Source organism: Cygnus olor, chromosome 15 (assembly GCF_009769625.2).
Source record: "Cygnus olor isolate bCygOlo1 chromosome 15, bCygOlo1.pri.v2, whole genome shotgun sequence".
Lineage (NCBI taxonomy): Eukaryota > Metazoa > Chordata > Aves > Anseriformes > Anatidae > Cygnus > Cygnus olor.
Genome location: NC_049183.1, coordinates 14,795,438 through 14,809,257, shown reverse-complemented (window position 1 = coordinate 14,809,257; position 13,820 = coordinate 14,795,438). Strand labels below are relative to the sequence as shown.

At 58.4% G+C, this 13,820-nt stretch overlaps 2 protein-coding genes across 9 annotated transcripts in view; both read left to right on the top strand.

Moving 5' to 3' along the window:
• PEMT (phosphatidylethanolamine N-methyltransferase) overlaps window positions 1–1,368 on the top strand; it is a 39,556-nt gene extending 38,188 nt beyond the window's left edge. For 4 of the 8 annotated variants that reach the window (XM_040574584.1, XM_040574578.1, XM_040574581.1 and 1 more), the window contains one exon: window positions 704–1,368. The gene's annotated coding sequence lies outside the window, so the exon portion shown is untranslated. The remainder of the gene's footprint in view (window positions 1–703) is intronic. The other 4 variants (XM_040574585.1, XM_040574580.1, XM_040574579.1 and 1 more) reach the window with 1 other exon arrangement.
• Window positions 1,369–9,887: 8,519 nt separating this feature from the next.
• On the top strand, window positions 9,888–11,908 carry RASD1 (ras related dexamethasone induced 1). Its single transcript, XM_040574779.1, has 2 exons — window positions 9,888–10,296; window positions 10,566–11,908. Exons 1-2 carry the CDS (start codon window positions 10,011–10,013, stop codon window positions 11,114–11,116), a joined length of 837 nt encoding a protein of 278 aa, XP_040430713.1. The 5' UTR covers window positions 9,888–10,010; the 3' UTR covers window positions 11,117–11,908.
• Window positions 11,909–13,820: the final 1,912 nt, after the last annotated feature.

Below are 13,820 nucleotides of genomic sequence, written 5' to 3'. Positions count from 1 at the left end.
GGGCTCCGGAGGGGCTGCTCTGCCGGGTGCCCCCACCTCCGGGCTCACTGGATGGGGACAGGAGCGCTGCCCACCTGCCCAGCCCTGCCTCCCCTGCTCCCCAGAGCCCTTCCTAAGCTTCTCAGGAGTGTTGAGCCTCAAACCTCCGCACAAACCCGTGTGGGAGGGCTTCACACAGCAGCCTTTGTGTCCGCCTCCTGGCACCCGACCAGCAGCCCCCAAACTGTTTTGATCACGTACTTGGGAGTCAGCGCAAGGGAGCACTGCTGGGGAGTTTTGAGGCTCCAGGCTTGATCTAAACCAGGCGGAAAAAAAGCAGCTACAGGCCATGGCAGGTGCTCCAACGAGTGGTCGGGGTGTTGCACGAGGACGTGTGTGCCCTGCAGCACTGCAGGGAAATTGGGCATCCTTGCTCTGTGCCACGGCTGGGCGCATTTCTGCAGGTGTGCTCACACCAGCTCACTGCAGAAACTCGGCCCTGGCTCGTTTGTTGAGCCAAAGGCTTCTGCAAAATCGTGGGCCTGCTGCATGCACACGTTACTGCCCAGGCTCCTTTCCCTGGGGTTAAATACCACCCTGAAATCCTCCCTTACCTCTGCCTGCTGGCGGTTTGAGAGCTTAGCCCCTTAGCCTCTGCCCCAGCAAGGCTGCTGCAGCACCAGCGATGTCCTTAACAGCCTCTTGTCTCTTTGCCTTTTTTAAGCAGTGTCTTGGATACCTCGGCGCAGCGTGCCTTTGCGCTCCCCACGCTGTCCGATTTGCCCACTTTTCCTACCGAGATGTATCCTACTAATTAGCCCAGCAACCCCTAATGAGCCAACTGACCACCTTGCAGTATTGGAAGCAATCAGAGGAACAGTATGAGCACCTCCTTGCTCAGCCCGTGGGAGCTGGAGAGTCCTGTTACAAGGTCCCCAGGGCCTCCCGACCTCTCCTCCCGCACCAATTATTGAAGATCTGCAGGGTACAAAGCAACCCAGCTCCAGAGCCGAGGGCGAGCAGAAGAGCGATGGAGGCACCGGGGGCCTTTTGTGAGCGAGCTCTGAGCACACAGGAGCACCGGCTGCAGCTGATCCTCTGTGCAGAAGGCACTGGAAGCAGGCTGCTCAGGACGGCGATGCCAGCGGGCAGCCACTCGGTGCTTTTCGGGCAGCTCGCTTCATCTGGTCGCTCGCTCTGCAGGCTGACACCTCAGAGGGGCTGATCCTCCGTAGCCCCGCAGCACCTTTGCAAGCAGACGCTGCCAAAGAGGCACGGCTTGGTGCCCCTGGGGCTCTCAAACACTGCCAGGTGAGGAAGAGGGGCAACTGCTGCAAAGCCAACACCAAACCCCTCTTTTCCAGAGCAGTGAAACCTCCCCGTCCACAAGAGCGGTTTTCAACCGGTGCAGAGCCCTGTAGCATCTCTGTGCTGCTTGCAAAGGGGACTGCAGAGCACGGAGATGTGAACACACTACCTGAACCACTGCCTGGGAACGGCAGAGAGATGGCAGCTGTCCCGTGGGGAAGTCCCAGCGTGGAGAAACCAAGCTGGTAGCAGAGAAGACCAAAGGGAAGAGGCAGTTCCCATCGGGTATCCGCAGAAGGAGCAGACCTGTCCCTGGCCATGCCGGTGCCCCATCCCTCTCTGCACCCCAGGGATAAACCCCATCCATCCCCTGCTTTGCCCCAGGGTCCTGCCCCCCTTCCCCACCACCCAGTGCCTTCCAGCTGTTCTTCACTGCCTTGCAGGGGCGGGAGGGAGGGAGGGAAGGGGCTCTGCCCCTCCGCCCCCGCGAGATGGGACCAAATACAGCCTGGGCTTGCCCCGAGCCCGCTGCTGGATCCGGCCCTGAATGGGAAGGTCCCAGGGCTGAGGCTCCAGCCCCACACTCAATGTTTACAGATTCCCAGAACAGTATGAGAAATAAGCTGTAAATGACCAAAAAAAAAAAAACAAAAAAAAAGGCAAAAAAGCGGCGTAAAGCTCCCAGGAGAGGACGGCAGCGCAGGGAAGGGGGCTGCAGGCTCCCACGGGGCGCTGGGGACATGGGCTGTGGGACTGCTCCCAGTCCCGTCGTGACACAGTGCCTTGTCCCCACATCGCGCCGTCCCCTCCGGAGAGGGTCCTCGCTTCTCTCAAAACGGTCCGATTCCCTCTTGCTTGTGCATGGTTGTAATTCACCCTTCCGGCATTGCTCAACGGGAATTAAAAGTGTCGGTTTCTTTTCAGACCAGCCTCGGTTTCTTTTTTCCTGGGCTCATGGACACCGTGTCTGTGCCTCACCGCTTCAGAGCCATTACACGAGGATTATGTTATTTTATTTCTGTCTCAGCGACCTTCCTCTTGAAGACTTGGGTATAGTATTTTATTTTTAGCGAAGTTTCCACATCCCCTCCGTGGTTAATGTTTATAGACAGAGGCTCAAACAGCCCAGTGCCCATAGCAACCAGCGAGGAGAGGATGCATTGCATTATTCAGACAATTTATGTCAGAGCTGCCAGTCCTGGCTCAAAGTCACTGATGTAAATAAATTCAGATTTGGTGATAGGTGAAATCAGTATTTACCAAAGAGGCATGTGCTCGTTAGGGGAGGATTACTCTAACGAGATCACAGCGAGGGCTGTGTTTGTGCTGTCTCGCTGCCGGTCTGGGGAGCGCGTACGCCTGTCCCTGTCCCCGCCGCGAGGCTGGAGGGACCCCACTCGCACAGCTCCTGTCCCCAAACTGGATCAGGTCCCCAGGTGGGTCTGTCACCGTACACCCCGGTGATGCAGCCGCTTTCCTCGCAAGCTTGTGCCATCCCAAAAGCACAGGGGCTTGGAGCTGTGCTGGGAGCAGTGTCGCAGACCCCCGTCCCCGAATCTGCCACTTCCCACCCAGTCCTTCCCACTCTCATCTCACAAAGCTTTTTGGGGCTGTGCTGGCTCTATCACCCTTTTTAGGGGCTCTTCCCGCAGCAGCCGGTGTGGGTGAGCGCGTCCCGTGTCTGCAGACGTGGCTCTGCCTGCTGGGAAGCTGGGATTTGGCGTTTCAGAGGCGTCTGCTCCATTCCCTAAAGCAAAACCAAGGAGCTTAACGGTGATGTTCAGACCCACCTACACACCCCAAGCCTGCCTCTCTGCGGTGTTTGGGGGGGTTCTTTCTGTTTGGGACCCGTCCTCGGCAGTGAGCACCATGTGCCATGCTGCGCCATGGGGAGCAGAGCCCCGAGGAACCATTATTTATTCATGTATGGTATTTGACAGGGGGGAATTAAGGGACTCTCCCTCTCCAGTTATAGGGAAAAAGCTCGGTTCCTCCCCGATTATTTAACATTTCCATGAACGCAGGCGGTGCAGGTGACACCCGCAGCCTGAGCACAGAGCACTGGGGGGGCTGGGGCTGTTTCCCCCCATCCCATCCCCAGCACCCGGCTGAGGCTGGGCCGGATCCTGCACTAATACAGGGATGGGCTCGTGGCCTCCGAGGCAGGCTGTGAGACTCCTGCTGCTTCCAAAGCTGAGGCCTCAAAGCAGAAAAAAAAAACCACAACTCCGGGGTTATTTATGTGCTGCGATGGCCCTTTGTGAGCAGCGCAGGGACAAAGCGCTGAGAGCGGTTCTTGTGCATGGCAGGGACAGATCCAGGGCAGCCCGGCCGTGCATCCCAGCACCTCGGGACTGCAGGCATCCTCCCAGCTCCTCAGGGCATGGCCCCGCTGGCCGGGGCTCCCTGACCCCAAGGACAAGCCGTGCTGCAGCCCCGGTGCCGGCAGGGGCAGGTCGTCCCCCCGGCTCCAGAGGAGCACCGTAACACCACGCGGGGTCCCTGCGAAGGTGGGCCCGGGATCGTTCCCAAATCCTCGTGTCTTGGAAACGCGGCGCGGGGCTCGCTGGGTTGTTTGAGCTTGGCAGCGGGGTTTGTTTGTAGCCTTGGGCAAAGCAGCGCGCGAGGCTGTGCGCAGATGCGGCAGATAACACATCCCTCTGTGCTCGGTACGTTTCTCCAGCGCAAACACTGGGAAAAAGGAGAAATTGGTTAAATGACAACTTCAGCCTGGCAGGGACAGCCAGGTCACCGCGTCCAGCCCCCGGTCACCTTTCGGCAGCAGAGACCCGGCAGCTGCTGTGCCACCGGCACACATCACCGGGGTATTTTTCCCCGCGTTGCCCCCTGCATGCCTCCCTCGCATGTATTTCACCCGTGTGTGAGCATTTGCACGTCCTGTTGAGGGCATAAAACTGCATGTGATATTTTGGGGGGACCAGGGCCAGCTCCACGCTGTGGGGATGCTCTGCCCAGGGCCGCTGGGCTGCACGTGGGGGCCGCATCCTGCCGTCCTCTCCTTGAAGGCAGCCGCGGCACCGGCTGGGTGCTGGGGAGAGGCAGAGCCAGGGACGCAGCCCCAAAAGCCCCGCGCTCTGCAGTGACCCCCCCCCTACCCCGTGTTTGCTTTCGTCCAGCGAAGCTGCACTTCCTTCACCTGGGGGAGGAAAGGCCATCGGCCCGTACGCGGAGAACAAACACCGTCAGCCAGTAACAGAAAATAAACACACGTCGCAACCCGGGCAGCGCTTCTCGCATCAGCAGAGCTGGCAGGATGCACGGGGCTGCAGGAGAAGTCACGATCCCTGCGGGGTCCTGCCAGGCCCGGCCCCTTGGGGCTTGCTGAGTCTGCAGTCGTGCTGTTTGGGCGGAGAGGGAGGGGACGGGGGAAATGGGGGCTCTGGGAGGGTGCTCCTGCACCGATTCCTGACGCGGAGGCTGAGCTGTTCAACAGGAGGGGGACGTGGGTTTGTCTGGCACCAGCAAACGGGTTGGGATTTGGTGCTGAAGCAAAGCTGAGGTTTGGGCACAGGAATGCCCAGCGGTGCGGGGCTTGCAGGAGCCGTTTGGGCACTGACTGCTCCCTCGGGGACCCCTAGTGCAGAGAAGGGGACACGATGAGCTGTGTCCTTACAGGGGAAGGAATAAACCAGGCTCCCCTATCTCCGCTGCACAGGGAAAGCAGCCCTGGGCTTTAGACTGTCCCAAAGTAGAAATGCAACGGGTAAAGAGCCCTCATGGAAACTCACTCCAGGTGTAAAACCGCCAGTGCTGGATGCTGAACAAAACCCTGGTGGGAGCAGGGCCCACCAAGCCGCGCGGGCGCCTCGCGGCAGCAGGAGCCATGCAGGGAGCTCTTGGGATCCCCTCGGGTCCCTCCGATCCCAGGGCGTGTTTCAAGGCTTCAGGGATGACCCCACAGCATGGAGCAGCAGCAGCCCTCGCACACCATCACCCTGCCCCTCACATCACCCTTCCCGGGCTGTTAACAGCGTCCAGATTGCCCCTGCCCCATCCTACCTCCACCGGGGGGGCTTTACGCACGCAGCTCCCTCCCTGTGCCAGAGGACAAGTTGCGAGTCTGTTTTCTTTAATTAGCACACCAAAAAGCTGCCCTGGGACAGCCTGCGGAGCTGTCCAAGCTGTGAGCATCATCCTGGGGTCTTATTTCCAAAAGCAAAAAGGAAAGCAGAGGAATGTGCTTCTTTTTCCATGCCGCTTTTTGTTCGCGGGACAGTTGTTTACCCAGGGCGGCTCGTTGGGGCTCAGCTGCTCGCCTGCCCCGGGCTGAACCCGGCTGCGCCCGCTCCATCCCTGCCTGCAGCTGGGACAGAAGTGACCCCCGGTGGGTTTTGGGGCAGCGGGGGCAAGCGTGGGACCAGGACACCGAAAACCTGCGGGCTCTGTGCCCACCGCACCAGCTGCACGTCCCTCTGCCAGCTCGAGCCCATCTCCGACCGCTGCCACCTCTCAGGCTCCGCTCTCTTCCGAAGGCCTTTTATTTTTGCCCCAGTGCCCTGGCAGCTGCTGCAATTCCCATGGGAACCCCCCCGAAATCTGTAGCGACGCATCCACTGGGGTCATCGAGCCCCCATCTCCCCCGTGCCCTATATTCCAGGCCTGTAGCTGCCTGGGTCCAGTTACCGGTGGCATTTCTCTCTAAGCCCTGGCACCTTCAGATCCACACCGAGATCCTGGTGTCAAGCTGCAGCCGTGGGTTTTGGTGAGTTTGTCGCACAAAATCCCTCCTGGGTGGCTTTCCAGCAACGTCAGGAAGCAGGGCTGATAACCGTAACCAGACACGATTCCCGAGGGCAAAAATTAAAGGATGGGAGAAGGGGAGCGATGCAGACGGTCAGGGGAACGCGGCACAGCCAAAGCTGCCCCGTGCACACGAGGCTGTGGCGTGCGGCCGTGCCTCCCACAGAGCTCTCGCCCAGGTGACGGAAGGAACTGGGGATTGGAGACGTGTCTCCAGCTTTCTATTTCTCTGTTAATCAAATCCCCCAAAAAAGGAATTGAGAGCCATGAAAGCCATGGCGAAAGAAGCAGGGGGTGGGGGAAGGAAACAAACGAAAGCAGCACCCGGCGCCCTGCGACAGAGCGGCCCACCTCTGCCCACCTCATCTGGGAAAAATTGTACATTGTGAATTACGGGCTGCTTTTGAGAAGCCTTAAAGGAGATTTAATAAAATGAGACAAGCTAATAATATAGGGAATTAATAGCAACCCTGGATTCTGCGTCGATTTAATCAGATGCTTTTCCCCAGGGGGACAAGCAAAAGCGAGAGCAAAGCCCTCCCTTCCCTTCCCTCCCCAGCTGCTCCCCCCGCCTCCTCGCTCCGTCCCAGGGGAGCAGCAGGGCAGGAGCTGGAGCCCCGCACGGCCCCGCTGGTCTCCTGCAGCTGCTGGGAAGTGCTCAGCCCACGGCGGTTATTTCCGAGCGAGCTGCAGGCCAGGGAGCTGGGAAAACAGGGAGATGGTCCCGCTCTGAGGAACAGGTCCCTGTCCTGGGAGGGGAAAGCAGGAATTTGGGAGCCAGGAGCGCTGGGCCGGGGGGTGCAAAGCCCTGGTGGAGACATTGGGAGTCCTGCTGGCAGAGATAAGGAGCTCATGTCAGATCTGCTCTGCTCTGCAGCCCAGGAGGGGTCTGGGGTGCTGGATGTGCCGGGGAAAGGCACAAACGGGCTGTCCTGTTCTGGGCTCTTTCCTCCCGTGGACCCCGAGGATCCAGCCACGAGCCGAGGCCAGCACAGCCCTGGGGTGAGGCCACCCCCAGCTCCATGTGCTGATGTAATTGTTCTTTCCCGAGCATCCCTCCAGGTCACCTCTTCCTGGGCTTGGCTGCGCAATGCATGCTCATGCTTTCTGGTACATTTTGCTTCCTACATGTCTGCAGAGGCTGGCGCTGCCCTGAACTCTATTTTCCTGCTTGCACAGTCTGTGCGAGAGGGGCCCTGGGGAGCTGCATGTTCTGTCGCTGGGATGTTTGTGCGACTTTCGGGGAATTTCCTCTCCTCGGTGACTTGCTCGTGGCTGTCGGGCGGGTTTTGTTCATCGGCAGGCAGCTGGAGAACACGGGTGGGTGCAAAAAAAGAAACAGCAAGAAGCTAGGGATTGATCGGTGCTGAAGATGTTCAGTTCCAGAAAAGGTGCCTGTGATCGCTGGGTTTCGTGCTCAGCAGCCTGCCCCAGGCTCTGGCTGTACTGAGCAGCCGCGTGAGCAAGCAGAGAGCATCCTGCATCCTGCAGAAGCAGGCAAGAAGCAGGCACCCCACAAGCGGCGGGGTCAAACCGTGTAGGTTGTACAGCAGCTGTGGGGGGAAATGCTGTTTTACCTGCCCCTGCGTAGGGCTCAGGCTATTTGCAGTCAGGTCAGAAATAGGTGGTGATTTTTAACAGGCAGAGCCGTGGGAAGGCTCTGCCTTGCAGCGAGCTGGCTCCGTTATCATCCATCAAAGGCAGCGGGCTCCTGGCAAATGTGCTCCGCTTCCAGCAGCAGACAAATTTCGAGATGATCCTGGGGGACGGAGACTAATGCTTCGTAATGCTCGTCTCCTCGGGCTCTGCGTTACTCTGCAGGAGCCTCCGGTGGTGCGGATGGTGCCCACGTCCTCTGCTGATGGATGAAGCCCTGCGGGGCCCATCCAGCCCCAGGGTCCCATTCCTTGCACCTGGGGGTCCCCACTGAGCAGCCCCCTTCGTGCCCCCTGCCCCAGCCCGGGCAGCCGCCCCTCTGCTGTCTCCACAGAGCCTTTTGGAGCAAGCAAATGGATTTTCCATTTGCTGAAGCCTGCTAACCTAAGAGGAGGTTTGAGCAGGCTATTTTTACTGACTCCTAGCACTATTAATAGTTGTACGGTTAACAATAAACTCCAATCAAGGTATTTGATTTGTCTGTCCCCCAGAGGTACGTACTTCCTATTCCTCCCGTTGTTTTCCTTCAACTGCTTCAATTAAATGATCTTTTTGTTATTTGGGGGTGATACATTTGTGCTTTAGAAGCGGCTGTTAAGCCTCTGTGCTGTCTCACACACAGATCGATAAGCACGAGAACCCGTCCCGCTCTCCCTCCCCGACGTCTCCTTGCGGCTTCTGCTGCGGGGCCGGCGGCGGTGGGGCTGCCAGGGGCTGTACCTGCTCCTCCCTCCCACCCCACGGGCACCTGCAGCTCCCCTGCATTTCTCTGGAGTGCTAAAATCAACGTCCAGGTGTGAGAACACCCTCAGAGGAGCCGGCAAGCTCAGCAGCATCCTTTTCCGAAGCAGTGCTGGTGAAACGCCCCGTGCCCCATAAATCCCCGTCTTCTACCCCGAGGTCCCTTGCAGTGTTGTAGGTGAGGTCCCTGCTATTCCGAACCATGCTTAAGCATCAACTTTTTTTTTTTTTTTTTTTTTTTTAACTCCTGGGTCCTCAGAGGTGCTTTGAGTCGAAGTTTCTCGTCAGCTTGCTGACAGCTCGGCTTCCCCTGCGTCCCATCTCCCGTTCATCCATCGCGCCGAGCTCACCGCGCAGCAGTGGGGCTCCAGCGAGCCCCGGCCTCCCCAAGCCCACCCTCGCCCCCCTGCCAGCATCCTTTCCTCCCCTCCCCGGCCGTGCCCCGGGCCCAGCAGCCCCGGCCCTGCCCGGCTGCAGCCGCCTGCGCTGCCCGGGCCGGCGGCGGGGCCCTCGGCCGCGCTCTAGTGGGGGCAGCCGGGGCTGCAGGCGGCTGGGGCTGGGGCTGGGGTGGGGATGGGATGGGGTGGGGATGGGGATGGGGTGGGGATGGGATGGGGTGGGGATGGGGATGGGGTCGGGATGGGGATGGGGTCGGGATGGAGATGGGGTCGGGATGGAGATGGGAATGGGATAGGGATGGGAATGGGGTAGGGATGGGAATGGGGTAGGGATGGGAATGGGGTAGGGACGGGGATGGGGATGGGGGCAGGATGGGGATGGAGTCTTCTTGGGGTTGGAGATGGGGATGGGGTAGGGATGGGGCTGTGTTGGGGCTGGGGTTGGGTTCGGGCTGGGGCTGGGGCTGAGGCTCTGTTAGGGCTGGTGATGGGGCTGGGGTCAGGATGGGGCTGGGGTCGGAATGGGGCTGGGACTGGGGTCATCTTGGGAATGGGGCAGGGGCTGGGGTAGGGCTGGGGATGAGGATGGGTCGTGTTGGGGCCGGGGTCGGGCTGGGGCTGGGTTCGGATTGGGGTTTCCCCACAAAGCCCGACCCAAAGCCCTCCTTCCCGGGGCTGCAGCCCCCGGCGGGCCACCACCACCCCGCTCCCCCCGCACCCCAAAAGTGCCCCAATCCCAGCGGGACTTTGAGATCCCTTTGGGATTCGCCCCGCGCTGCGTGGGGGGGGGGGGGGGGGGGGGTAGGAGGGAGGCTCCATCTGCTGCACAGGACCCGGGGAAGGGGACGGGGGGGTCGGGATGCGGCTCCCCGGCTCCCGCAGCATCCCGGCCGGGGCAGCACCGGGAGCGGGGAGGGGGGGGGGGACGGGGAGGGGGGGACGGGGCCGGCGCTGACTCAGCCGCCGCCGCCCCGGGCCGTGACGCGCCGAGGGGCGGTCGCTGCCACCTCCATATAACGCGGCGGCGGAGCCCGTGCGGAGCTCACAGCGGCCCTTTCCTGCCAGGGGGAGAGGTGCTGAGCAGCCGGGCGCCCCTTCGCCTTCCTCCTCCTCCTCCTCCTCTTCCTCGTCGTCCTCTCGGCGCCAGCCGCGCCTTCGCCGGCTTCGATGAAACTGGCAGCGATGATCAAGAAGATGTGTCCCAGCGAGGCCGAGCTGAGCATCCCCGCCAAGAACTGCTACCGCATGGTCATCCTGGGCTCCTCCAAGGTGGGCAAGACGGCCATCGTCTCGCGCTTCCTCACCGGCCGCTTCGAGGAGCAGTACACCCCCACCATCGAGGACTTCCACCGCAAGTTCTACAGCATCCGCGGCGAGGTCTACCAGCTCGACATCCTGGACACGTCAGGCAACCACCCCTTCCCAGCCATGCGCCGCCTCTCCATCCTCACAGGTACTTGGCTGGGGAGCGCCGGGAGGAAATGGGGGGGGGGGGAGGTTCTCGGTGGATTTGGGGGTTTATTGCTCGCTTTGGAGATGGGTTTTCCAGCCCCGGGAGGAGGGAGGTGGGATTTTGTGCGTGCACGGAGCGGGTAACTTGGTTTGGTGCAAAGGGGGTGCTGCCCGGTCCGTCCCTCCCCGGTCTCTGTATGGCTTTCCCAGGGGGGTCTCCGTGTGTGTCCCCGTCCCCGCAACCATCTCACGTCCCCGCTTTGTCCCCAGGCGACGTGTTCATCCTCGTGTTCAGCCTGGACAACCGGGACTCCTTTGAGGAGGTGCAGCGCCTGAAGCAGCAAATCCTGGAGACCAAGTCATGCCTGAAGAACAAAACCAAGGAGAACATAGAGGTGCCCCTGGTCATCTGCGGCAACAAGGGCGACCGGGACTTTTACCGGGAGGTGCAGCCCCGGGAGATCGAGCAGCTGGTGGGGGGAGACCCCAAGAAATGCGCCTACTTTGAGATCTCGGCCAAGAAGAACAGCAGCCTGGACCAGATGTTCCAGGCGCTCTTCGCCATGGCCAAGCTGCCCAGCGAGATGAGCCCCGACCTGCACCGCAAGGTCTCGGTCCAGTACTGCGACATCCTGCACAAGAAGGCGCTGAAAGGCAAAAAGCTGCTCAAAGAGGGCGGCCGGGGCGGCGCGGAGGAGGCGTACGGCATCGTGGCTCCCTTCGCCCGCCGGCCCAGCGTCCACAGCGACCTCATGTACATCCGGGAGAAAGCCATCGGCGGCGGGCACGGCAAGGAGAAGGACCGCTGCGTGATCAGCTAGGAGCCCCCGCAGACGCGGAGGAAGGAAGGAAAGAAGGAAGGAAGGCAGGGAGGGGGAAAGAGGCTCGGTTCTGAAGTGACTTTGGACAGGCAGGAGGGTGGGCAGGCACCCACCCGGGCAGAGGGACTTGCTTCTTCCCCAGCCTCCCTCCTCCCGTGGGTCGGCTTTCCTCGGCTCCCACCCCCGGGGCACATTTTGGGAGAGGGGGATGCGGCTGGGGAGGATTTGGAGGGCAGGAGGGGGGTGCCAGGAGCAGCCTCCTCTGGGGAAGAGAGACGGAGAAAGGGCGGATGGGTGGCGAGGAGGGAGGATGAGCCCAGAGGGCGCAGACCTCGTGTTTCTTTCCCTCCCAAAACACCCAGCCTTGGGCCAGGGCATCGCTCTCAGGAGGGAGGGCAGAGACCTGTGAGAATCCACTTGGGGCTTTGGGTTTGTTTTTGTTTTGTTTCGTTATTACTTGAGAAGCTGTGCACGGACTCTGGCTCTGTGTCGTGTGTTTGTCTGTGTTTGCAAGACACGTGCAGAAGACACTCCTAAGCTGTTGCAAAGACATTGCAGAGTTACAGCCCCAATGGACCAAAAACTGACTCTTGTTTACATTTGTCTTGTCTGATTTGCAAGATTTGGGGGGCGGGGGGAGTGGGAAGGGTTTTTTTAATGAGAACATAATAGGCACTTTATGTAGGTATTGCTTGTCACTGACATGAACAAAAAATCAAGTGTTTCTACCATGGGTGAAACTTGATGTTTTATTTTTTCTACAAAATAAAAAAAAAAATCTTTTTCAAATGACACTTGTGGGTCTGCTTTTTTCTCTTTGCCAGTCCCCAAAGCAAAACCAAATCCTGTCAAACCGAGACCCGAGCCCAGCTCCGAGGTGCTAAAAGTCGCCTCTCAACTCAATCCCTTTATTACACCATTTTCCCCGACTCCCAGTGCAAAGGTTTCTGTCTCTGAAAGCAGCCGGTTTCTTGCCACACAGGGTAACGAGGGGCCACGCAAGCTGTTACTCAAGCAGGTCACTGAGCCAGAACTCTTTCCTCACTTCACTGGGTAACGCTGATTTGCGATCCTGTCAACTTCATGACACACCGGGCATTGGCATGTCATTCACTGCAGAAACCAAGGAAAATGACATCATTTAATTATAAAGAGCTTATTGTGTTTCATGCCTTTTCCCGGTTAAATAAACACACTTTAATGATGTCAACAGAGACTGATTCATTTGCGCCCCGTCCAGGATATTGTTTTTATTTTGCAACATGAGTAAAGGAAGTACTTTGCTTGAAAGGTCACCTTTGCATCTGATGGTTTTTAATCTCTTGGTAATAATAAGTCACAGCAACCATTGCTGGAAGTGAAAGGATAAGGTGAAAGCTCTTTGAAGAGGAGCTCTCGCCGGCTTCAGGTTCTCAGAAGCAGACTGTTTCTGTTTCAGATCATTTTCAGCAACCCCATTCCGCCCTCAAGTTGCAGAACAGACTTACATTTAATACATTTTAATGAGGAAAAATTCTACTGAAGCCATAAAAGTAAGGTGGGTGAGTGAGATTGCAAACAAAACCTCTTCAGTTTGGTCTAAAACTTGGATTCGAGTTAACAGAGTTAACTTGTTCCTGTATTAAGCGCCAGACATTTCTTTGGAAAACACTTTGTTTCTTCCAGCTCTTCATACGCCCTTTTTCTCAGGAACAGCAACTGGCAAAAGAAGGGAAACCTCCGTCCAGGCATGGGACACAAGAATTTATTGAACTGGGACAGGCAACGGCTGGAAGAAAGGTAATTTCGGTAATAAAAAGCGTGTACATTGTGCTTTGTTTATCTTGGTGTTCTACTTTGCCCAGAGTTTACACGCTGGCACCGTCCCAAAGAAATTACTAGTACAGCAACTCCAGTGGGGACAGAGCAATCTCTAGGCTACAGGTGAGTTGCAACCATCCCAGCTCCCAGCAAGCATAATTACCTGCCTCTTGGCTTAGGGAAGCAAAATCGTACCCAAACAGATCTTGCTTCTCTTCTTTTGAGGACACGAATGCTACCGGCCCTCAGATGCTGGTTCTCAACAGATACTGTACTTCCCTGGTTGGTTTTTCACTCCCCCACTGCTGACGCGCACCTTCTTTCAGCGTAACTCGGAGAACCATGAGATTAAAGGTTCCGTCACATATTTGTTAGTCGGTTGAGATGCCGTGCTGCTTACCAGGTTGTCACCCGACACCGTAACCGCTAGCAGCGGGAGGACAGAGGACAGGGAGTTCTGGGATCCATCTGAACACAATACCGCATTCGAGAGCTTTCCACGAGCCACTGGCAAATGTTCAAGCCACTCGAATATTTGCACTTGTGGGAAGCCCCTGGAGCACTTAAGATACAGAACTGCCCCATCCTGTTGAGCCTGACTTCTGTCACTTACGGAGCAACTAAAAGCTGTTGTCATTTACACCTGCTGGTTTGATTCTGCTTTCCCTTCTTCTGTTTCAGGAGTAAGATGCCCAGCGTACTGCCTACAAGCTGTGCTCTCCCAAGCAGATGTGGGGGATCAACACACGCAAAGCACGCTGAAATCCACTCCCCTGGCAGCCCGTTTTGCTTTCCCAAGTCACCCCCCTTCCAAAAAAGTGATGTTAAGAGAGAGGAGCTGGGCCCAGGCTACGCACTTCCTCTGTACCGCCCAAGTCCTACCCCTGCTCAGCCCACATGCGCT